The following is a 23210-nucleotide window of genomic DNA, read 5'->3' as shown; positions in this document are numbered from 1 at the left end:
TGACAAAAGTTCATAGGGTGCTACAGTGTAACAGAAAATAAAACAATTCATCCAAAATGTAAAAATACCCATAAAGCAATTTATTTTTTAAAGTTGTGATTGGACAAACAACCACAAAACATTTTCTAGAACAACTGTATAGTATTTGCTTCATTGTAATTCAGAAGGTTTACGTTAAAATTAGGTTCTGTTCCAGTAAATTTGAAAGACTTCTTATGGAAAAAACGATTTACATTTTCTTCACATTTGCGTAATTTTTTGTAAAAGTCTAGGGAGGAAAAACAACAATTTATCACCATTCCAGTTACAATTTTTCCTAATCAATGCTGTTTGCTAAAATGCTTGACAGTAAAAATGACTCATGTTATTGTAAGAAAGCAGCTAGTGTGTGGTAGTGTTTTTTTCTCCGTTTCTGCCACTCTTGATGCGTGAGTGTCGTGAGGAAATGGGCAACGTCACGCTGGAGGAAAAAAACTGGTTATTCTACGTATTGACGTCACATCTACCCCGGCGCTGTTCCTTCTAATCGCCTGTAAACAGTTGCCTTCAAGTGTTGTGGGTATACAGGATTGTGACAATTAGGCCTAATTGAAGCAAAGCAGTTGACAGCTAAACACAGATGTAAAAAAATAGCAAATATCAATTCAATTTTATGTTTACTGTCGTTTTTAAACATTTTCTCAGGCGTTTTTGAGTGATTGAGAGGTGTTAAAATAGGATTTAAAGAAAGCTTGTTCGTTTTTTTATGTTAAATTGAATTGACAATTATTTTGTATATTTTTTAAAAGCCTATCATTAAAAAAATAATGATTTTCTTTTAATTTTCTTAAATTGCAAAAATTATTGTTAGATATTCAGAGTGTTTCTTCGTTTAAAAATTGATGTATCAAAACCTTTCAAGACAAGGAAAAATATAAATGAATCATAATAGAAAGACGGGAAAATACACATTTCTTCCAAAAGTGGAACTGTCCAATTTTCTTCGAGGAGTCTATTTTTAAATTTTACAAGGAAGCCCTGAAGGCATCAAATCAAAAACGTCTCCACCCCCTCCTCCCCTGACTGAACGCCGCTATCTTTAGCCCTGACGCGGATTACGCCGCTCAGTGCGCGCGCGGACCTCCCAGTGCTCCCTGCTCATCCCCTCGTTGTCCGTCCACGTTGCTCTTAGGCTTTCTTGCTTTACAGGACAAAACAGAAAGACAACGAAAAAAAAAACGTGATGTAGGAATGACAACAACAACAACCGTCCTCGTCTTAAGTTCAACGAGAAGACCCCAGCATGCTGCTGCCCTCCAGCCCGCGGTGCAGACGCCAGCGCCGGGCCTCGCTGCTTGTGCTCGCCGCCTTCCTGCTGCTTATCCCCGTCAGCGCTAGCCTACCAGGTAAATCCACAACAACACACCTTATGAACCCCGAAGCGACATAATTCTTCTTGGAAATGTGCATTTAAGTTACTATTATTATTTTTTATTGTTTTGTCTTTTTATCCAATTGCTGTTTGTGACCTTTTATAAAGCTATTTGAGTCCAACTTAAGTGATGTTTTTTCTCTGATGTCACATCTGCAGCTTCCTTTTGGTGACAGGTCAAACAAGTGCATGAAAAAATTCCCTTCCTTGTCATGTCAGTCATTCCACTTTTTCTCCTTCCTTGTTGGAAACTCCTACTGTTTAATAATAAATAAAACTAAAAGCAAACTTTTGGATTATTGTTAAAGAAATCATTGCTGCTTTTTTGTATTTGGTTATGGTCACTAGGAGAAAAAAACCTTATGTAATACAGTGTTATTAACATTTCCTTGGTTTAATGGAGTGGATTGCTGCAGACATCAGTGCTAAGGAGAAAATCTACACATAGGATGATGAGAAAGCAACAGCTGGACTGTCATCACGTGGAACCTCCAGTTTTTATATAACCTCTTGATCTACATTTTGACTAAAGCGATGCAACATTAACACGGATCATTATCAAAATGTATGTATGTTATCTATTTGAAATAATTGCTGATTTTCCTTTTTAGCCACAAAGTGACTACTAGAGGCACATTTACTTGACTCATCAAACTCTGCCCGTAAATCTGATATTTTTCCGGATTCTTTGACTCATCTGCTGAGATGGAACTTGCTTTCATCATAAACATTTTTACCTAAATATGGAAAATACAGTTTTTTTAATCAAACCACAGGGGAGGGGGGGGGCATGTCAGACACAAGTTATTATTAACTCTCTCTTATTATTATCTCAATTTTTTTCCATTCATTTCCTGAATTGAGACAAGAAGTTAAAAGTTTGTGGTTTGATTAAAGACGGGGAAAGTCATTCAAAATGTGCTTCCTCTCATCAGAAATCAAAGATGAAGAGATTTTAAACAAAATTATGGCTTTCAGTTTATTTGCGGTTCTAAACATATTTTTAAAGACTCACCCTTGGTATTTTAACATGTTTTTGTGGCATTTTTCTTATGATGGAGGACATATAGAAAGAAAATTAAGCTTAATAATTCCTTTCTGAGTATTACTTTATTCAAATCATTGTGAATCATGTAAAGTACCATTTGAAAAAGAGCCTATTTGTGATATAATCGGCAGGCCACAAGCTCCATTCGGATGCATTTACTTGCAGACAAATATATCCGCGAACATCTTTGTTTTCTTTGTCTGGATAGGTCCAAAAGCTCACCATTTTTGTTGCACCAGCAATGTTAGGTTGGGTTTTTGAGAGGCTGTAAGCTAGCAGGAGAGTGTGAGGACAGATGGATGATTGGAAGTGCAGATGGATTTACAGTCCTGCATACAACTTTTTTGTATTTTGTACATTTTGGCTAATTACGACATAATCATTAATAAAAAACCCTGGGAACACTTTTGAAATGATCGAGAGGTGATCGGTAGAAGTTCTTTTAGTACCGTACTTTAATATATATGCGTATAAATGGAACCTTCATCCATTCAGTTTAGTTGATTTAGACTGCGGCACAGAAATCTCTCAGCTTTTTTTTCTCTAGAAGTGCTGCCACACAGCCGTCGATGAGCATTAATTTGTGGGCATGGAGCTCTTCCAAAATCTCCATTTAAGCAATTGGTTCCTTAAACTCTACCTGGCCTACTGGAGTGTACCGGTATACAGATTTATTTCCTAACCCCCCCCATTATTCCTCATCCACCGAAGCACATTGAATGTTCTAATTTCCACATTTTAAAATGAAGTGGTCACTTTGGTGCTGCCGTGTTATTCACCAAAGCCACACAGGCTCTGTGAGGTTATTATTCAGCAAACCTGCGACCTTTTCTTCCATCAGGATTAAGCTTTAACTAGTAATACGGTCAGCGCTGTGCTCCATCTCTGCTTTCCACTTGCAGCTTCTTGCCTCGCGGCATTTTCAATCAATTTTACTGCCCTTCAGCAAAAATAGATATTTCTGTCGTGGTAGGTATTCAGAACAGGAAAGGGTACGGTAGAATGACATACAAAAACTCAGGCAGGCACGGAGAACACGGGGATTAGGTAAAGCATACGTGTGGAGTTTTAAATAGTAGAAGACATCAGTTGGTTTCTTTTTATTCAAGAATAAATCTGGCCTTGGTAAGAAGTTATGTGCATGAAGAAGATGATGAAAGGAAATAACATTTACTCATCTTTAAGGAAACAAAGTGTTTCCAACACCATTAGTATTAAAAATTAAAAACTTAAAGCTGTAAAGAAATGCAATATACAGAGAAAATGAAGAATTTAATTTTGAAGACAGCATGTGCAAACAGCAGCAGTAAACTTGTTTTCAGATCATCTCACTCTTCCTGCTTTAGCTTCTGCCTGCAAAACATTTCATTGACTAGCAGACCTGCTCAGGAAATGAAGGGGCTCCGATTCTACAACCTAAGCAAACATTTGATCTGACGTGACGTCGGTTATGTCCTTCCATTTTATTACTAACATTAAATGTTCCATTTACCACTTTTGTACATTTTGGTCCAATCTCAGAAAAATGACAGAGTAATGAGAAAAACCCCAGTTTCTGTCTCAGGAACTGTTTTTTTTTTTTTTTACTTTTGAGTGTAACCACATCCTTAAGTAAATCCAAATTACATGCGGACAGCTTTAAGTAGCAGGTATGTGAACTTTGACTTAAGCAAAATCAGCCTAATCATACCGAGACACTTTTTAGATGAATTTCACATGGTAATAAAATAAGATGCTGGCTGAGAAAAGTCATGATGAGGTTAAAAAACAAAGACTAAATCCAAATTTTCTGCCTTGATCAACAGTTTGCTGTAAGACTTGGTTAAAATTTTAAATTAAAACTAACTTTAGATCATGGAAAGTGAGATGTTCCCTGAGAAATGGAGGGGAAGTTTTCCAGAGTAGATTTGTGGAAACTACAGAGGAATTAAGATGGGAATTATGGGAAAGACTTGTGGAAGCTATGCTACGGTCAGAAGTCAGTATTTGTGACATACACTATGACCTATGCCAAGGAAAATAACTTCAAATGTAATATTTGAGGATGCTTCTGGAGAAGAACAGAGAAGGTCAGAAGGAGCTGCATCGTGTCCTTGACTGTGACGCAGTAGGAGGGCGGTCGACCTCTGATCGGATTGCTGCAGGTTCGATTCTTGCCTTGCTCGCGCATGTGTCGAAGTGGGCTGAACCCCACCCTACCTCTGGTGGTTATAGGTTGGCGTCAGTGTTCAGCAGTGGACTGTGTGAATAGGACTGTGGTTGTAAAGCGCTTTGGGTCTTTGAGGCAGGTAGAAAAGCGCTAAACAAGTCTATGACATTTACCCTCTAGACACTTTGTCTTTGTAGATTTTGTGAAAGAGGAGTCCAAGGTGGAGGTGAACCTGTACCAAGGCTTTTAGCTCTTTCTTGTTTCTATGGTGATAGACTGACAGATGAGGTTAGACAGGAATCTCTGTGGATAATCATGTTTGCAGATGACATTGTGATCTATAGTGAGAGCAGGTGGAGGAAGAATCTAGACAGGTGGAGGTTTGCTCTGGAGAGGAGAGGAATGCATGTGAGGTCACATGGAACAGGGGGAAGAGGAGAATACTGAGGATAGGGTTAAATAAAGGTGGGTCCTTTGCTGTTGCGCCTCCTAAAGGGAGCACACTAAAGACAAATTAGGTGAGGACGTACTAATCATAACTTTAGTTATCCTAATTTTCTAACAATACATAAGTTACAGTAAAAAGGAAAACAAACAGCATATCCTAGACCTAGAGAGAGGAAGAAAAAATAACTCAAAGGCAACTGGCCTCTCTTCATTCTTTGGCACCCTGCATTCCATTATGAACAATGAAATTCTTCCACTGTTTTTATAAAAAGGAACTTCCTTTTCGCATTTAGAGCTTCGTGAACTTGCATAACAACCAGACATTTCCTGCTACGTCTTTCTACCTGTTGCCATGTGTACTAAAATAAAACCAAAAAAAAAAAAAAACTCTACTGTGTTAAACAGGTGCAGAGTCATGCTCCACTTTCCACTCTGCACCGTAGGAGTCGATTGCATCACATTAAGGAAATCGCACCCATACAAAACTGCAACCGAGAGCTTAACTTGTTACCACAAATACAGCAGCTAAAGTTCGGGTTTTGCTGTCATTTCTGAGAAATCCAAGTGAGCTGTTCATTTTTTTTGTCGAGCTTTTCCGTTTTTAAGGCAAGAGTAAGCAGTTTTTTTTAAAACTTTTATCTGTTATCTTTTGAGACTTTTATCTGAAGAACATGAGTGGAAAAAACGAGGAACTCATCCAAAGTACATAAGCTGTGCACACATGTCTATCCTGTCCTTACCTCCTGCTGGTATTTCATTTTAAACTAACTAGTATTTTGGTTAAAGTACTTCTTTCTTTTTTTTAGATTTATGCAGGCTATTTTTTTGTGTCTTTCTTCTTATTTACTCCAAACTGAAGAGGTTTTTAAAAATAAAATAACATGGTCTAATGTGATAATTAAAGTAAAGCTGCTATGTTTATCTTTAGATATTATTACTTATTTCCCTCTCTCTTTCTACTATAAAACCTCCCTGCATTACAAATCTTAACAAATCCAGCGGTAAATTTGTATTTTTTTCTTACTTACCAGAGGTTACAAAAGACAGTCAAAAAAGGGTTGGGTATTATTGCAAAAATACTGGTTCAATTAGATTTCGATTTAAACGTTTGTGTTTCAATCTTTTCCAGTAAAACACGTTTTAACTGCATTTTAATTAATCTATCAAAATTCTATTCTAAGCCAATGTTTTTTTTTCATAAAGCTAGTTATTTAAATGGAACAAAGGTGAAATCATTTATTAATATATTGGGGAACTTAAATGTTAAAACAAAAAGGCTGAGATTTGTCTTCATAAAAACACAAGAAGATGAATTAGAAGTTTTAGATATTCCTTTCTGACTCATTGTGATACTTACTCCTCTTTACATCTGTGTTTTCTCTATATTATCCCCATAGTTCTATAAAAACCCGTTAATTATAAAGCAGAGCTTAATGTTCCTTATCATGACGTTTTTTTAAATTATTGTTTCTTTACACCTTTGTTTAGTAATAGGTTCTTTAACAGAGATTTAGCAAGATTTGATGTTCAAATTTCAATTTTCTTCCTTGTTCCAAGCTGTCTGGGCAAGGCTGATTACATTAGAGCCATTAGGAGGGATGGGACTCAAACAGGATGACCTGACATATGAGCAATATCAAAAATGTCAAAGATTGTAAACTGAGAGAAAAAGTAGAATGATGTGACGCTTTTCAAAAGTGTCTGGGAACCGGTAAAGATAGAAACAAAAGAGGTATAAAAAAGTGATAAAGCGATGGTGATCTATAATGTGTTAGAAAGTATAAAGCATTAAAGTGGAGCAGAACTCTTGTTTCCAAGCTACACTCCTGTCAGATTACCACCGTCAAAAGAAGGAAGCTGCTATCTGACATGAAGAGCGTGTTTGTCCGCCCCGCAACGTTTCAAGATGCCATGTAGCTGAAGCGAAACTGTCCTTATCTCTGGAAGATCTGTTGCAATGGTTCAACTTTCCCCAAGGCCTCAGAGATCAAATGCATTTCTACTACTGTATGCAGCATGAGTCTGATTATCCAACAAGAACAAATGTTTACTGGATTAAGATTTGGATAAATGCAGTTAGAGAAAAAACTACATTCTTTGAAAATCCTAGAATGTGACTTCCTTGATTTTAATTGTATTTTATACTGACTCTATGATGAACAGAACACTCCTTTAGCGTCTTTCTAAGTGGAAAAAAACGGCAAAATAGTTTTTGCCCCACTGTTTAAAAACCAAAGTAGTGTATGTGCAAGAATGCATTAGAAGGGCCAAACCCAATGGATGCCACTAAAAACAAACATTTAGAAACTGGCTCATAGGCTTTTGTTTGTTTTCTGTCATTCAAGAAGAGTGTTTCTAAGCAGATGCTTAGATACACTAAAAGCCTGAGCAAACGTACACACAGAAGCACTTACATGCTTTTATCCACATAAAAAAAGAGAGGATGGTAAGCAGAGCTCTTTAATGTTTCCACTTGATTTGAAGTGTTTGGCTCACTTCCGGTCAGCTCTCTGATTCAGGATGTGTGCACAATGGAGTGTGCGACCCTTCTGCCAAACCCACTTCCTACGTCTACTCTAGCCCTCTCACCCACAGACAAAGACTTTCACACATAATGACACGCGGTCGGTTACACGTCGGGCGATGTTTTGCACAAGCTGAGCAGCGTTTTCTTTCATGTGGCGTTTCGGTGAGTGTCGAGTGGAATGCGTCCCTCGGTTTGACACTCAAAAGCTGCTGCCGAGCACACCGCTTAGCAACAGCAGGCACAGATTGATTTGTAAGGTGTTTTTCAGGGTCTTTCTTTGAGTCCCTGGTTTATGCAAAGAAAAACCAAGATGTCCCGATGAAGATAAAGAAACTCAGAGGCATGAGTTTTTTTTTTCCCCCACTGACTTCCCTCACCACTCTCTATTGTCACGACAGTCACTTATAAATTGTGTACCATCACGAGAAAGTTTTTCTATTGCTTTCCTAGAGGAATAGATCTGCCTTTCCTTGTTGCTAGAAGCTTTTATTTCAGATATTGATTCAGATTTCATCTAAACTGCAGTGCAGTGAGTTCACAAAAAGCCTTATTGCGGTGTGCTTGCTTTTGTGTGTCCTTCTGTTGCCGGCAATCCTTGACAAAAGTGTCGGTTCGTCTGCCTAAAGAATAAAGGTCTACATTCATGCCTGCGTCATCCTGATAACAGTCACAGGGGGTCTGCATGCCAGTCCATCATAGCATGTTCCACATTCACTCTGGTTGTATTTTAATAACCAGGAGTGGTGCTATTTTTAAACTCCAAATCACTCTTCTATAAATGGAATTAATTTCAGCTGCTCCTTTGTTTTACCACTGAGACTGTGATTCATTTAAGCGACACTTGCAACAAATGCTTTATGCTGTGTGAGGAACAAGGCTTCTCTCATTTTTAACAGTTTTAAGTTATTTCAGTGACAACAGAGGGTTTTTCTTCTAGTAACAGAATGGGTGCCAACTATTCTGCTCATCTTTATGACATTTGATGACAACTGGAGTAAAACTTAGAGTTTCGCCATCCAAAACCAAGCTAAAAGTTCCTTTAACCCTTGTGCTATCCTATGACCCCACCCTTACATTGACGTGTTCTCCCTACCATGACAAAGGTGGAAAGATTTCATGTAATCCATGGACACCAGTGAAGATCCCAAATCATTGAAGAAAAAAGGTTCAGCGCACTGTCTAGTGGGTCTAGATGACCCAACTCCCAATGGTAAAGTGCCTAGGATAGCACAAGGGTTAAAGGCCAATTCCGATGAGATGTGTGTGTGTTTTTAACATGTTCTTGTTGCATTTTTCTCCTGATGGAGGGACATATATAAAGAAAATTAAGCGTAAAATTTTATTACTGAGTATTTCTTCGTTCAAATCATTGCAAATCAGGAGCAGACGTTGGAAAAGAGCGTATTTGTTACCCAGAAAATTCGTTGGACGGGCCAAAAGCTCCCTGCTCCGCTCCATTCTGATGCATCCCCTACGTCTTTGTTTTCCTCGTCTGAGCTGGTATCTGGATAGCTATGACATTGCTCGCCATTTATTTTGCACTGGTAATGTTAGGTTGGGGTTGTGAGGGGTTGTAAACTAACAGTAGAGAGTGGAAACACAGAGCTCGGGGTTCTGCCCACAACTCAGAGGTGAATTTCTAATGAACTCTGCAGAAACCATGTCCTAGAAATCAAAACAGATTTTTAGCTAAAATTTGTATAATTATAATAAAAAGAACACTGGGAACACTTTTACAATAGGGCAAAAGGTGATCGGAGTGGGTCTTTGATTAACCGTAATGGGTAGTTTTAATTTCATTTACATCTCCCCAAAGCATTTTTACATTTTCATTTAAAGGACACCTGTTGAAAGACAAAGAGACTATTTTTAAGGGATCAAAAGAGGTTATAAAGTGAGTATGAAAAAGCAGAGAAAAACAAGTCTTTTAGTAGCAACAAAGACTTGGCTGAGCATCCGATCCTCACAGGGATGTGAAGGCAGCAAGAGAACGTAGAGGTGACTGAGTTTTTCCTCTCCATGGGAACAGAAAAGTCCAAGCGTCACAACCAGCAATGAGTCAGGATGCTCGCATTCTGATTAGCTGCATGTACAGTTCACTAGTCATTTATCTGCGTTCGGTGTGAAGGATGAATAAACAAATAAATGGCGTGTGTCCAAAAGAGCAGTTAAGATCTTCCCATTTTCAAATGAGCGCATTGATGATTTGATACAATAAAATGCAAGAAAAGGAAAACTTATATCAACCTTGAATTTGGACAAAGCATCAGCAGCAACAAATCTTGAGAGGAAAACTATCATTTCTGTTTGTGTGGAAATGAAAGTGCAAATAAAACTGCATCATGGATGTAAAATCATCTGGTGCTTCTGATAAGTTCAGGGTCCTTTTACAAATAGTTTTAGTCTCACTTTTCACTTTGTGTATGATCTATTGGATTGAATGCATGGTGTCAGATGGGGTAATGAGTCAGAAGCTGAGAGTTGAAGGTGTGATGTTGAAAGTGGTCAGTGGTTTAACGCCCCAGGGAGGATGTGATTTAAAGAAGAAGGGAACATTCTGGAGAAAATGAGAGCCGACTTCAGCAGGCATGTAGGTGAGAGAAACAAAGGTGATGAGAAAGTGATGGCTGAGTTTAGTGTTCAGGACAGGTATGCAGAAGCACAGATGGGAGTGGATTTTGGCCAAGGAATGGAAATGGCATTTAAGAACACAAGGCTATAGAAAATATGAATAGAAGAGTGGAGGGGGGGGGGGGAGATAAGTTGATTTCATGTTGTGCAGACGTTTTAATCAGAAAGAATCGGTGACTGCAAAGTGTTGCCAGACAGCATAGGATGGTAGTGTGTAGGATGACTGGTGGTAAAGACGATGAAGTGGGCACAGCGGAGGACCAAGCGGTGGAAGCTGAAAAAGGAAGAGTGCTGTGTGGCTTTTAAGGAGGAGTGAAAATGGGCTTTGGGAGGTCAGAAAGTTCCTCCAGATGACTGCGCCAGTTAAAGGGATCACGGAGACTGGGAGGAAGGAACCTGCTGTGTCATCTGGAATGAGGAAAGCAGATAAAGAGACTTGGTGGTGGAATGAAGAAGTTAAGGAGTGTGTTACGAGAAAGAAGTGGAAGCTGGTCTGAGATCAGAAGTGAGCATTTGTGAATAACAGTATGGTTTCAAGCCAAAGAAGATAATGCCATGTTTGCATGAAGCAAGCTTCTGGAGATAATTGACAAAGTCAGAAGAAGCTGCATTGTGTCTTTGTTGATCTGAAGAAAGTCTATGACAGAATACAGAGAGAAATGAGCTGTGTTTTGTTGGAGGAGGTCTGGATTGGTAGTGAAGAACATTGGAGTTGTTAATGAGATCTTTAAGACAGTAGTGAAATGTGTGGTGGGTGTAACTGAGGTCTTCAAGGGGAAGGTGGGACTGCACCAACAATCCGATTTGAGCTCCTTATTGTTTCTATGGTGATGGACAGATGAAGTTACACAGGATTCTGTGTGGATCATGATGTTTGCAGATGATACTGTGATCTATTGAAAGCAGGAAGCAGATGGGGGGACGTCTAGAGAGGTGGAGGTTTGAAGGTCAGCAGCAGCAAGACAGAAGATCTGTGTGTAAATGAGAGGAACTCAAGTGAAACGGTGAGGTAACAGGGAGCAGAGATGAAGAAGGTGGACGACGTAAAGTACTTGGAGAGTCAACAGTCCAGAACATCAGAAAGTGTTGGAAAGAGGTGGTGGAGAACGGTTTCAGGTGTAATTTGTGACAAGAGTGTCATCAAGAATGAAAGGAAAGGTGTAGCAGACTGTGGTGAGAGCAGCCATGTTGTTGGTTTGAGAAAGAGACTGGAGGCAGAGCTGCAGATGTTGAGTGATGAGATTGGATTGGATCAGGAATGAATCCATCATATTAGATGTTTTGGAGATAAATGCGAGAGAGCGGATGGAGATGGTTTGGACACATTCAGAGGAAGAACGATGGTAGTGTAGTGTGTCAGTAAAAGGATGCTGAAGATGGAGCTACCAGGGAAGAAAGGAAAAAAACAATAGGAAGGCCAAAGAGGAGATTCATGGATGTAGGGAAGGAGGACATGAGCGTGGTTAGTATGAGTGAGAATTCTGTGAAGTATGTTTTATGATGAAGGTGGATGATTCACTGTGGTGACCCCTAAAGGAGCAGCCAAACACAGAGAAGATGCATATATAATCAGTATTTAAGTCAACAACACTTCCTTATTTGAGGTTTCCACCTTTAGAGGACATGTTTTCCCTAATATTTCAATTTTGATTCTGCGTTCTTGGTTGTCATGAGTCGTTCAGAAGTTTGAGTCATCTTCTCACTTTGCCTGATGAAAAGTACAAAAGAGAAAATAAAAAGGTCATATCAATGACCATTCACTCAAGACAATTTCTTATCCATATATTTGGTTTGGTTCAACAATAATCCAAAATATTTCAGACAAAAGTCATCAAATTAAACTTAAACCCTTCCCGTTTTTTTTTTTACATGAATGCTTTCTATATACCAGACTCTCCAGCACTGCCCTCAAAAGCACTTTCCTCATCCTCGGGCCTCGTTTCACCTTCTGTTTGGACACCTGCCGTGCCATTCACCTTTAGATGGCCTGTGGTGCAGAAGTGCTGGACTCATTATGTGCTCTGATGGAGTCCGCCCTCCTTTTCCAAAGACCACTGTGCGGCTCTGTGCACGCTTCCTGCTTGCTTGCTGCCTTGCTTACTTGTATGTTTATTATTATTATTAAATATTAAACACATACGAGAAGGTTTCTGACCTGTGGTCCTGCTGTGTAGATAATGCATGTTTCTGGATGTTCTCTGGGTACTTGTGATTGCTATATGGTCCAAAAACGGTTACTTTGATTTCCCCTTTTCCAACAAATTCTTCTTAATGGCATTAAATTAGTAGAACAGTTGATAATTGACCTGGCAGTAAGCAGGTCAAGTGGTTATCTAACCTGTCTGATACAAAGGAGGTCTGGATCACTTTTTACTCCTATGCTACATAATTGTTTTGGACAGAAAGATGTTTTGTTTTTAGTGCTTCGAAAACATTGACGTTGATTTGTGAAAATATGCCTTTAAAATATCCGTATTTATAGTTTTGCGGCTCTCGCTGTGACATCCAAGCCCATTTTAAATCCCATTTTTAGAGCAGCAAAGCCAACTCATCATCCTCTTTTTCTTTGTTTTCTTTGAATGTGAAGGATTTCTCCCCTTACCTTGCTGAAATCCTCCTGTATAAACTCATTTTGATTATTGTTAGAGCACTCACCAAATCATGTTCACTTCTTTCCTCCCCCAGCTTGGACCGGTTGCCCGTCCCGGTCCGTCTGTCAAAATCAGAAACGGGTCAACTGCAAAGCCGGCTCTGAATGTGGCCCCTGCTTACCTTCACATGAGGAGGCTGAGGATGGACGCTGTGTGCCACGCAAACTTGGTATGGCCACAAACACACAAGTGCACACTTCTCACCAGAAATGCTCACAACATTTTAAAAATGCTGCAATTTTAATGCTTTGTCTGAAAATGTCCTGTGCCTGCAGCGTTTTATTTTAAAACTAAGAAGTAGTTGACTACATATAATTTTTTTTTATGATTTGGCGAGAAAAAAATCATATCAACATCCAAAAAAAGCTTTTTCAAAGAGATTGCTCTACATTCTAATGATTATGGAAGCATATTGCAGTCGCTCAAAAGAAGAAAAGACCAAAAAAAAGTAAAAAGTCTACTTTTATTAGTCAAAAAGGGCTAGTATTTATTACTCTACGACAGAAGAACATTTTTATTTTAGAAAAAATTAAAATGTTTGAGTGAGGAAGACGGATTAAAAAAAGCCACATTTGTCCTCAAAATATAAAAGTTAAATATTTAACACTGGGTCCTCAAAGTTGAGAAAAAATTTTAACTTTGTAGAATATTTTTTTAGCAATTTTTACAATTTCTCCACTTTGTGCATCTCAGAAAGTAAATCTTAGATCTTCTGGACGCTGCAGTCTTTGCTCAGGACGCACATGGCGTCCTCTGTGGACATAAACTGATTTTGTTTTATTGCAGAATAAAAATAGACAGTTACATTTTTTTTAATTTATATATAAAAGCGACTTTATATTTTGTCTTGCTTCCATAAGTCCCTTAAAAGTAAAATTAAAATTCAAGTAAATGTATTTAGATAAATATGAAATTTAGGATGACAGACAAAAACTTGAAAATGGTCTCTAAATGTATTTGACTTAAAAGTATATAAACCATTTTTGATAAAAACAAGACCTGGAGGGCATTAAACTCATAATGTTTCATCGTGTAGAATAAGCTAAAACTGTTTAGGACATGTCACACTTTACAAGTGATGCATGTTTAAAAAAACATTGAAAGGAATGGAAGAAAATAGGAATAGACTGCTCTGTCTCTTTCTATTATTTCCATTAAGCCAGATTTGAGATTTTCTGCAATAGCGTCTTGATATTTTGGAATGCATTAAGTTCTTTTTAGGAGGTTTTTTTTTGGGGGGGGGGGGTCGGTGCTCCAACAACAACAATCATTAGATGGTTAAACACCCACTCCCATGAAAATAGTGTTTTTAGTGTTGTAACATGTTCTCGTGGAATTTTCCCCATGATAAAGAAAATGAAGCTTAAAATTGTATTTCTGAGTCTTTCTGTTTTAAAGTGGTTGTGATTCAGGAGCAGAAAAAAAAATGCAGTTTGAAAAAGCTTGTAGGTGTGACGTAAAAGCAGCAACAACAACAAGCCACAAGCCCCCTGCTCCACTCCATCCTGATGCATCTACTTGTAGACACTTGCTCTGATATTACTCGCCATTGTTGTTGCACTGGTAATGTTAGCGTGGGGCAGAGCAAATGCATGATGCCAAGTGGGGGCAAGCTTACTCTACACCAGCGGACCTGCCCACAGCTCAGAGGGGAATTTCGAATAAACCACTGCCGTGCAGCAGAAACTATGTCCTTGAAAACGACTCTGGTTTTTAGGTTGTGACTAAAAACGGCACAATCATAACTATCAGACCACTGGAAACGCTTGTACAACTGATCAAAAGATGATCAGGGGGGACTTTAACAAATCAAATGACAATAGTTTGATTGGGGTCAAATCTGCAAGGTTTTGTGCTGCTTCAGATGAAAAGGTTTGACTGAAACATGTGATCCATTCAAAGCAAAAGTAGAACGGTGCTGAAGCAAATCCCAGTTAAATCCAGACGCCACGCAGGCAGACGACTCCGAATAAAAGTCATCTCAGGTGGGTGAGGGATGAGCAAATATTGCAGAGTCATGCTTAGAAACAGACTGAATTCTGATTTTGATATTTAGATCATGTTTACCCCTAGAACACACCAAAGATTTAGTTTGTCTTTACAAGTTTGTTCTGAGCTGAAAAGAAAGAAATGACTTGAGAAAATGTATCTGTGATGGATTATAAGACTCTTTCCTGCCTCATGTGTCACAGCTTTTGCTCTTCCATTTTCTTTTCCGGCTCAGGCACCGTCAGTCCCCCCCCCCCCCCCCCCCCCTCTCTTTAATCCTGCCCCGCCCCTGCAGCACATACTCCCCCACCTCCCTGCACCGCCCCCACACTGGCAGCCTTAATCACGGGGATGACATCTCTCCCTCGCTGTTGCCCTTCATTCCCATCACTAAATCTAATATGATTCAATCAGGGGAAAAAAAAGGAAATCTAATTTCTGATTTCCATGTCATTGCATTACTGGCATGCATGCCGAATATTTAGGAACGGATGAGAGGAAAGGATGTGTGGATCATGAAAGGAACTTGCCTCCTTTTGTATGAACACATGCTTGTTTGAAACTGTGCGTGTTACACCATCCAACAGTGGACTTAGGCCGATGGGATCGTGTGGCGTTATGAACATCGTCCATCAGGATTTAAATCCCCTTATATAAACCATGAACTGGAGCCCAGAGGGCACTGATCCCCAGAACTCTCCATTAACAAATAAGATTCAAAAGGCTTCACCGTTGAAAAAAAAAAAAGATGCATGTTTTGTTTTTTTGTAGAGGTGCGTGGGTCTTAGGGGAATAAAAAGCTGGAAGGCAGCTGTTTCTGTCACAGTTTAATAGCATTACTCTGGATAAATTGCATCTTTAAATTCAGTTGGTTTCTATACAAGCTCTTAAGTAATCTTATTTCTGGAGGAAACCTGGTTACTGGAGAAGCTTTCTGTTGTGGTTTTGGAGAAAGCTGAAGGGAAACTAGCATCTGTCTCTGAAGAGATCTACGAAGCAAGCGCTGACGATTTGAATCGGGCTGATTTGAAGCCAGTTTCATGGCTAAGTCGCCGCCATCTTGGTCAGATTTGATGTCACTAAGCCCTGGCTTTAACACAAACTGTAAGGACTCATGACTCTGACTGATGTTTAAACATGTCATATTAAAGGTGACGATATCAAATCAAAAGATAATTTCACCATTTGTCATGTAGGAGGCTGTCAACATGTGAAATAAGGTAGAAGGAAGTAATGTGAAAACCTACAAAACCTTCAACCTAATTGTATTCACTTCTGTGCTCTGTCATGTAACTTTTATCTACAAAGATGGATGGAAAAATATGTAACTTGTTTCCTGGCTGTGACCCAACATGCAATATTTCAGGGAAGTGTCTCTTATACACCTGCTGTGACTGTTGGGAATCTTTTTATATAATCTGATTTTCGGGGGAGTTTATTCATCTGAATCCATGTTCAGAAAGCTTTTGTCCATCCTTTTTTTTTCAGTCATAATTGTTTTTTTTCTTAGTGGGACAGTTGTATTCAGCCCTGAAGAGAATGACTGGAAAACTGATGCTGTCAGCTGATGCACGGCACTGTTGACAGTAGGAGAACAAGTGAGGCCGGCGCTGCTTCCAGCCTTAGTGGAATGAGTCTGTATTTGACTTGGAGGTGTTCTCTGCCGTTGGTAAACACAGAGTTTACCTCAGAGTCCAGTCCAACCACTTAAAGCAGCAAGGGGAATGGATGTTAACATTGTCCGAGTGCTGTGGGTTGAAGGTGTTCAGGAGATTTACACACAAACTTTTATCTCTGGCATGCGCTATATAACTATTCATGATTCATTTTGCCCCTTTTTTGTTTAAGCGGGTCATACTTCTGTTTGTTTTTGTACCTTGAGCAAATGTTCTGCAGAGGTTTTGCTGTTTCCGCCTAGAAAATTTATAAAAAGCAAGACCTTTTCAAAATAAAAGAAAAGAGATGAGATCCACTTTCTGTAAATTGCCTCTTATATGGATCTCCCACTTTGTATATTAGATATTTTTTCTATTTTTCTAAGTAAACTGAAAACAGAATTTCTATAAAAAATTAAAACGGGAATTGAGAAACATTTTCTTTTAAATGTATTGGTGTAAAAGCAGATGTATTCATAACTAAGATACATTTTCTTCTTGGTTTCTTTCTTTTTGGAGCTATCAAATATATATTGGCAGACGGGTGAACCAATTTTCTGAAATATCATTTTACAGGTAGGTGAGGCTGTTTACTGAGAAACTGAGCTGTAGGGTTTCATTTACAGATCCATGCTGTGGGCTCAGCTGCGACAGTTCTCATCAAACAGGGAGAACTATGAGCCATAGCCCCAGTCATGAGATACACAATCCAATTATCCTGAGATTTTAATTGGAGGAGTGATCTTCACATCTTCAGTTTAGGATCAGGCTAAATGAATAAATGCTGCTTTTATGTTATGTAGCTCAGTTGTCACCATCTTCATTAGGATAGATGCATTTTTACTTTTTAAAAGTATGGAATTCAAGCTGGATGTCAAATTTGAAAACCATTTGTTTTGTGAGAAAGCAGGCAGATTGAACAGTTCTTTAGTAGTTTTGATCTTGTAATACGGAAATCGCCACTAGAGGGCAGCAAAGCTCACTGATGAATAAAAAAAGCACTTGTAGAATTCCTTGTATTTTAATTCTGCAATTTTTACTATTACTGTGGATCTAAAATATTTCTTTTTTGCTTAAATACTTATGTGTTTTCAACAATAATTTAATAATTTAAGTTTGCTGTTGTCATAGGGGAGAAAATGTGTAATCTTCTAGGATATTGAAATTCTCTAAAAGTTTTTTTTTTTAAATTGTGATATAAAAATATAACATAAATGAGGATTATGAATAGTAAAAATAAATGTTATTTAGATGTTGGGGAAAGTGGTTATTTTTATTTTGAAAATATTCAGTTTTACTTTCACGCTGTTGCAGACCTAAACGTAGCACGGGGGGGGGTGCACCCGTGCAGTCGTAAACTTGTGAGAAGAAAAAAACATGAATGGTTTTTAAGTGGGAAAAGAAAACAGCACAAGTGTGTGCGACCCACAATCCACGTAGGGATGTTTAGTGTTTGTTTGTTGTACCCAGGAGCCCCCCCCCCCCCCCCCCCCCCCCCCCCCCCAGGTGCTCCCAAGAGGTTATGGGTCATTATCAACCCGGTGACGAATCTCTCTCGTACGGGGAAAGGTGTGCATGCTCAGAGGGTGTGTGACAATCCACTCACTCATGCCCCCAATCCCCCCCTTTTTTTTTTTTTTTTACATTTTATGCTCTTTGGCCAAAGGTGACATAACAGATCTGGCTTTAAAGACACTAAACGTGTCCAGTTCTTTGTGGATGTGGCTGCAGATTGTCAGTAACATTCCAAACACCTCCTACAAATCATGGCTCACGTGTCAGTGTGTGTCTCCTTTTAATATTCAAACCTTTGCTGCCACACACACACTCCTGGTGAGCTCACAGGCACAGTTGGAGCTCTCAGCCACCTGCAAAGTACAGATGGTGCATCCCGCCTCCACAGACACCTGCTATGGAGCACACTAAATGGCCATTAGTGGAGGGGGGGGTAAGAAAATAACAAAGCAGGCAGTGAAAGTGCGGGCATGTCATATCGTGAGCATTGGCTCAGCCAGATGGTCCGCCTTCTGGATTGAAAGTGACTGTAATCTCTTAATGCGCTGGAGGTGCAGCAAGCGCTTGTGTGTGGATGGATGTGCTGGCCTGGTTTCTTGGTTTCTTAGCACTTTTGACATGAATGTCTTTCTCCACACCTCTTCAAGTTCTGGCCAGCGATGTTGAGTGGATGACAGTAGTCCAAAATGGAGTCACGCTCGCACACTTCTCCTCTTTCTGGGTTTTTGTGCTGTTTCTTTGGGTGACATTTAGCTCTTTGATCACCTCCATTAACAGCGGGCCTCAGGGTCTTTTGTGGATGTAGTGAGTGAGGCACAGTAAAGCCAGGTTTTTGGCTGATGGCTGTTGCCCCCTGGAGTGCTCCTTCCCCTGGCCACACACACACTGTCGATCTTGGTCGCCCTGGAGCCCTCAACTGTCCTGCAGGAATGTGGCTCGCTGTCTGGCCTACAGGGCTATTAAAAGCTCAGAATTGTCCCCCTCCTTTTTTTTTTTTTTTTTACCAGTTTCCCAAACAAACAACAGGCATGGGCACACTCCCTGTCCATGACGTCTGAAGAAAGATTAAGGATATTCTAATACAAGATCAGAAAAACAGAAATGCTTTTCTTTTTGTTCTTGAAATCCTGAATCTTTTCATCCTTAAAGTCCCACTCCAGTTTTTATTGGTGGGGATCTTTTTTAAAAGCATCCCCAGTGGTCGTTTAATTGTGATTATGCTGTTTTAAGCCAAAATGTTTAAACCCTCACACCCCTAATCTAACATTACTGGTTCAACATTGTATTTCATAAGTAACAACAAATTTTGTGTCTGCCCCTGATTCACAACTAATTGAATTAAGAAATACTCAGAAATGCAATGTTTAGTCCAATTTTGATCATACATGTCCTCCATCATGTGAAAATGCCACAAGAACATGTTAAAAACACCATTTTCAGTCAATTCCAAATGTTTCATTTATTGTACTTTTTTCAGGCAAAGTGAAAACTTTCTCTGACCTGGAGGAAGAGATCGATCTCATCGCAAAACAAGAAAAGATCAGGAAGAAACCAACCAAACAGAAACCAGGTAAGAAACACAGTCAGAAAGTCTGTTTTATTAGCAATTAATGCTCAGTTTGTGTAAAAAAAACTTCTTCGGGATTCTTTATAGCCCATAAAACTGCACTTAATGTTGCTGTTACCCATTTATGGATTCTTTTTCTAGTCGCTTGAAATGTGAATCTGTTTTTCTTAAAGGTATTCTGTACCCTGGTTGATCTGTCGTGTACATTTGCTGCTCCTCCTGCAGTTTTCCTCTCCGTTCAAAGAGACCGTGAAGAGGGCTTGACGGACACCTGGAAACTGAAGGACAGACTCTTGGCCGACGTCCTGCTGACCAGCACCGAAGCTCCACGCCACACCACAGCTGACCTTCCAAACAAAACAACTCTTCAGTCCAAGGTCAAGGGGGCCATCGGCCACGGCGGCCCGCATGTCGTGCAGACTTCCAAAAATGACAACATTATCATCAGTGAGTAGAATTATATGTTTGTAGCATAAAGTCAAATCTATTGTTTATCACCTCCTATTTTGTGCCTTCTTAAAGTGTTTCTTCATTTGTAAATGTCACAATTTTCTGAAAGTCTTGCATTATTTTAATGAATACAACACTTATTAACTCAGGGCAACTGCAATTTTGAACCTTTAACTTTGTCTAGCATTAAATTGTAGGATTTCCACACACCTGTAGTTCTGCCTCAAATGTCCTCTTTCTTGTCTACATTTTCCAGTTTTGGTGTCAGTCTTTGTGGTGATGGGCACTGTGGCTGTGATCATGGCTGTCGCCTGTTATGTCAAGTGAGTAAACACTAAAATAAATGAGGATTTATGTAAATATATGAATATTTGTTGGGCTTTAATGTGCATTTTTTGTGGGTTTTGAATTAAAATCTAGATATGCATGTATGTATAATCTAAGAATGCAGCATATAACAGACTGACTGTAAAGATTGCTTTTTGAAATACTTTCAGTAAAAGACTGTTGAATTTGGTGGTTTTAAATTGCATGGGATGTTGTTTTTTGGTGCCCCCTACAGGTTACAAACGGAATCGCGTCTTGCTGAGAAGGTAGATTACCCTGCTTTCAAAGGAACGGGCGTTTCTTCTGCTAAAACCACTGCTACTCCGGTGAGTGACGCACTTTTTTCCACCTGTTGTCCCTTTTAACCTCTTTTTTTTCTTTACACACATGGATATCAGTCCCAACGCGTCCAGGTTTCTGTAAATTTTCTTACTTCCATTTCCTTTTTTATCTGCAGATGGGAGATAACACTCTTGCTAAAAGTGCACAAATGTATCACTATAAACATCAGAAACAACAGATGATCTCCATGGGGAAGTGAGTCCTTTTTCTCCCTTTTGGGTTCCTTGTTTATCTGAATCTTGATACTATAACTTTGTTTTCTGTCTTTAGTAACAAGCCCGAGCAGAAGCCCGTTGACAGTGAATTCACGTCCGATGAGGAGGAAGTGGGAGGTGGCTTCACAGTTTACGAGTGCCCCGGACTTGCCCCGGTGGGTCGACACGCGCCTTCTTGCTCTTTGACGCGCATTTCCGAAACTAACGTGCTTCATTTTCTTCTCCACAGACTGGAGAGATGGAGGTGAAGAACCCTCTGTTTGACGACTCGACTATGGAATATCAGGAGAAGAAAAAGTGAAGACTCAACACTTCACAAATACTACTCACGCACAGACACACATTCATTGAGACACAACATTTGGAAGGAGGGAAGCTCTGTGTTTCACACTGCATGAAATCAAAGATGAAGAGATAGAACGACTGTTTTCTTTCTGTCTTTTAACATATCTGCCCCACTAAAGCTTTTAGGATCACTTCTATAAATCAAGGGTCTCCTGTTAATTTATTTCTCTCACTGTTTTGGAGAAACCCTGTCTTTTAATGTTTATTTGCTCCTGTTACATGTCTTTTGTCGTCTTTCTTGTTTAAATGTTGTGTTTTTCTTTCTTTCTATCTTTTTGCATATTTATGCAGCTGTTTCCAAAGAATGTTATAAAAACCTGACACTCTATATCCCACTGACAAATATAATAGTATTCCTAATTCTTTTTTATTTTTATTCTTATGGCTCAACCACATTCCAAACCAGGAAATATTCCAGATCAAATCTGGAATGCCTTTCTGAAAAAAAAAAGTCCCAATCTCTGCATAAGAATTAGCAAATTCTTGTTGCTGTTTTGCTCCTCCAGAGGTCAGAGGAGCTGCTCCTGAACATTGTAGGATGATAGTTTATTGATGTGTCATTACAGATTAAAATGGAAGTGCTTACTCATGACTGTTGCATGGTTTGACTGTAATATGTTGAAATCATGCCAAAGGAACTATTCTCTATGTGTTGCTTGTATCCTGTCGTACACAGGAACAATATTCAGTAAAGGTGGCTCCTGATGGATGAATGTTTTGCTGTGATCATGTATTACTAACCCCCTTAAATTCTCACTGTCCCCAAGCTATCGTTGTGCTGCAAGATGTACATACAGAAGAGTGATGGTGTTCACTTTTTATAGATATTTGTACATGCAGACTAAAGATTGGAAATAAATTTTTACCACATACGAGTAAAAGAGACTCCAGTTCCTCTTTTGATATATTTATGCGACAGATACAAATATATATGCACCTTCCTTAACATCCAAAGAAAAAAGGAAGATTAAAAAGGTTACTGATTCTTCTTGCTTATGTTGAAGGATATATTTTTTTTTTATCTGCCTCATTTAAAGAAACAGATTAATTCACCTTTTTATTTTTAACGTCACATTTAAGGTCTAAATCTAGTTGGTTTATATAAAAAAAGTACATTTTCATGTGGAAAAATCAGAACATTTAACTGTGGCCAAACTTTTTAAAATGAACTTTTAAAAATGCCCAAAACACATGAGAGGAATTTAATTAATAATCTAGTCGTGACAATTATTTCTCCGAGCTAAAGCAAAATGTGGCACAGTTGAAAAGGAAATCAAGAATAATAAAGCCATCTAACAGATGTTTGCTCCCCGACTTTGTTTTTATTCCAGTAAAACTTTTTCTTTCATGTATTTTACGTCAAATTAGTATTTTCTAGTGTTTGGTGTGGATGCGGTCAGCAGAAACTGCCTTCGTCTTCCTCCGTGTACTTTTGTGAGCTCGTGTGTGCTGGGGAGGGGACGCATCGGCCTTCTGCCCCCATTGAGCCTAATGCCAAAGGCCATTAAAGGCCTTTGTGCTGGCGGACAGTGGAAGGAAGGCAGCCATTGGGCCCCAGTTGAAGACCTGGGTGGGTGGAGTGCCTGTGAAGGTGGGTGTCAAAGGCAGGATCGTTGGGAGCAAAATCAAGAAGCCATCAGACTTGTTTGTGGGGGACGACTGTGCTGCTCTACAGGGGGGGTGGAATTTTGATGTTGGTACTTTATCAGATCAGCTAAAACAAGTGTGTGTGATATGCAATTACATATTATTTACTTTGCCAGCAGACATTACACTTGAACAAAGTTTAAATGTTTTTTTTTTAAATCAAAAATAGTTTTGTTTGAACTAAAATTGACAGTTACAGCTAAACGTACATTTATGGTTAAATTTGTTTTGTTTTTTTTATGTGAGATTTTATACATAACTTTTAAAATCAAGTTGTGTTCCTGCCAACAAAAT

The 23210-nt window shown here is 39.1% G+C and overlaps 1 protein-coding gene across 1 annotated transcript; it reads left to right on the top strand.

Moving 5' to 3' along the window:
* The first annotated feature begins 1055 nt into the window (after window positions 1-1055).
* npdc1a (neural proliferation, differentiation and control, 1a) lies at window positions 1056-22150 on the top strand. Its single transcript, XM_004074967.5, has 9 exons — window positions 1056-1385; window positions 12899-13033; window positions 19501-19593; window positions 19816-20037; window positions 20297-20363; window positions 20603-20693; window positions 20825-20904; window positions 20980-21079; window positions 21154-22150. The coding sequence occupies exons 1-9, from the start codon at window positions 1283-1285 to the stop codon at window positions 21223-21225; spliced, it is 963 nt and encodes a 320-aa protein (XP_004075015.1). The 5' UTR covers window positions 1056-1282; the 3' UTR covers window positions 21226-22150.
* The last annotated feature ends 1060 nt before the right edge of the window (window positions 22151-23210 follow it).

The sequence above is a fragment of the Oryzias latipes genome, chromosome 12 (genome assembly GCF_053564925.1).
Source record: "Oryzias latipes strain Hd-rR chromosome 12, Olatipes_Hd-rR_3.1".
In the NCBI taxonomy this organism is placed as follows: Eukaryota; Metazoa; Chordata; class Actinopteri; order Beloniformes; family Adrianichthyidae; genus Oryzias; species Oryzias latipes.
This window is presented reverse-complemented; position numbering and strand designations above follow the sequence as displayed.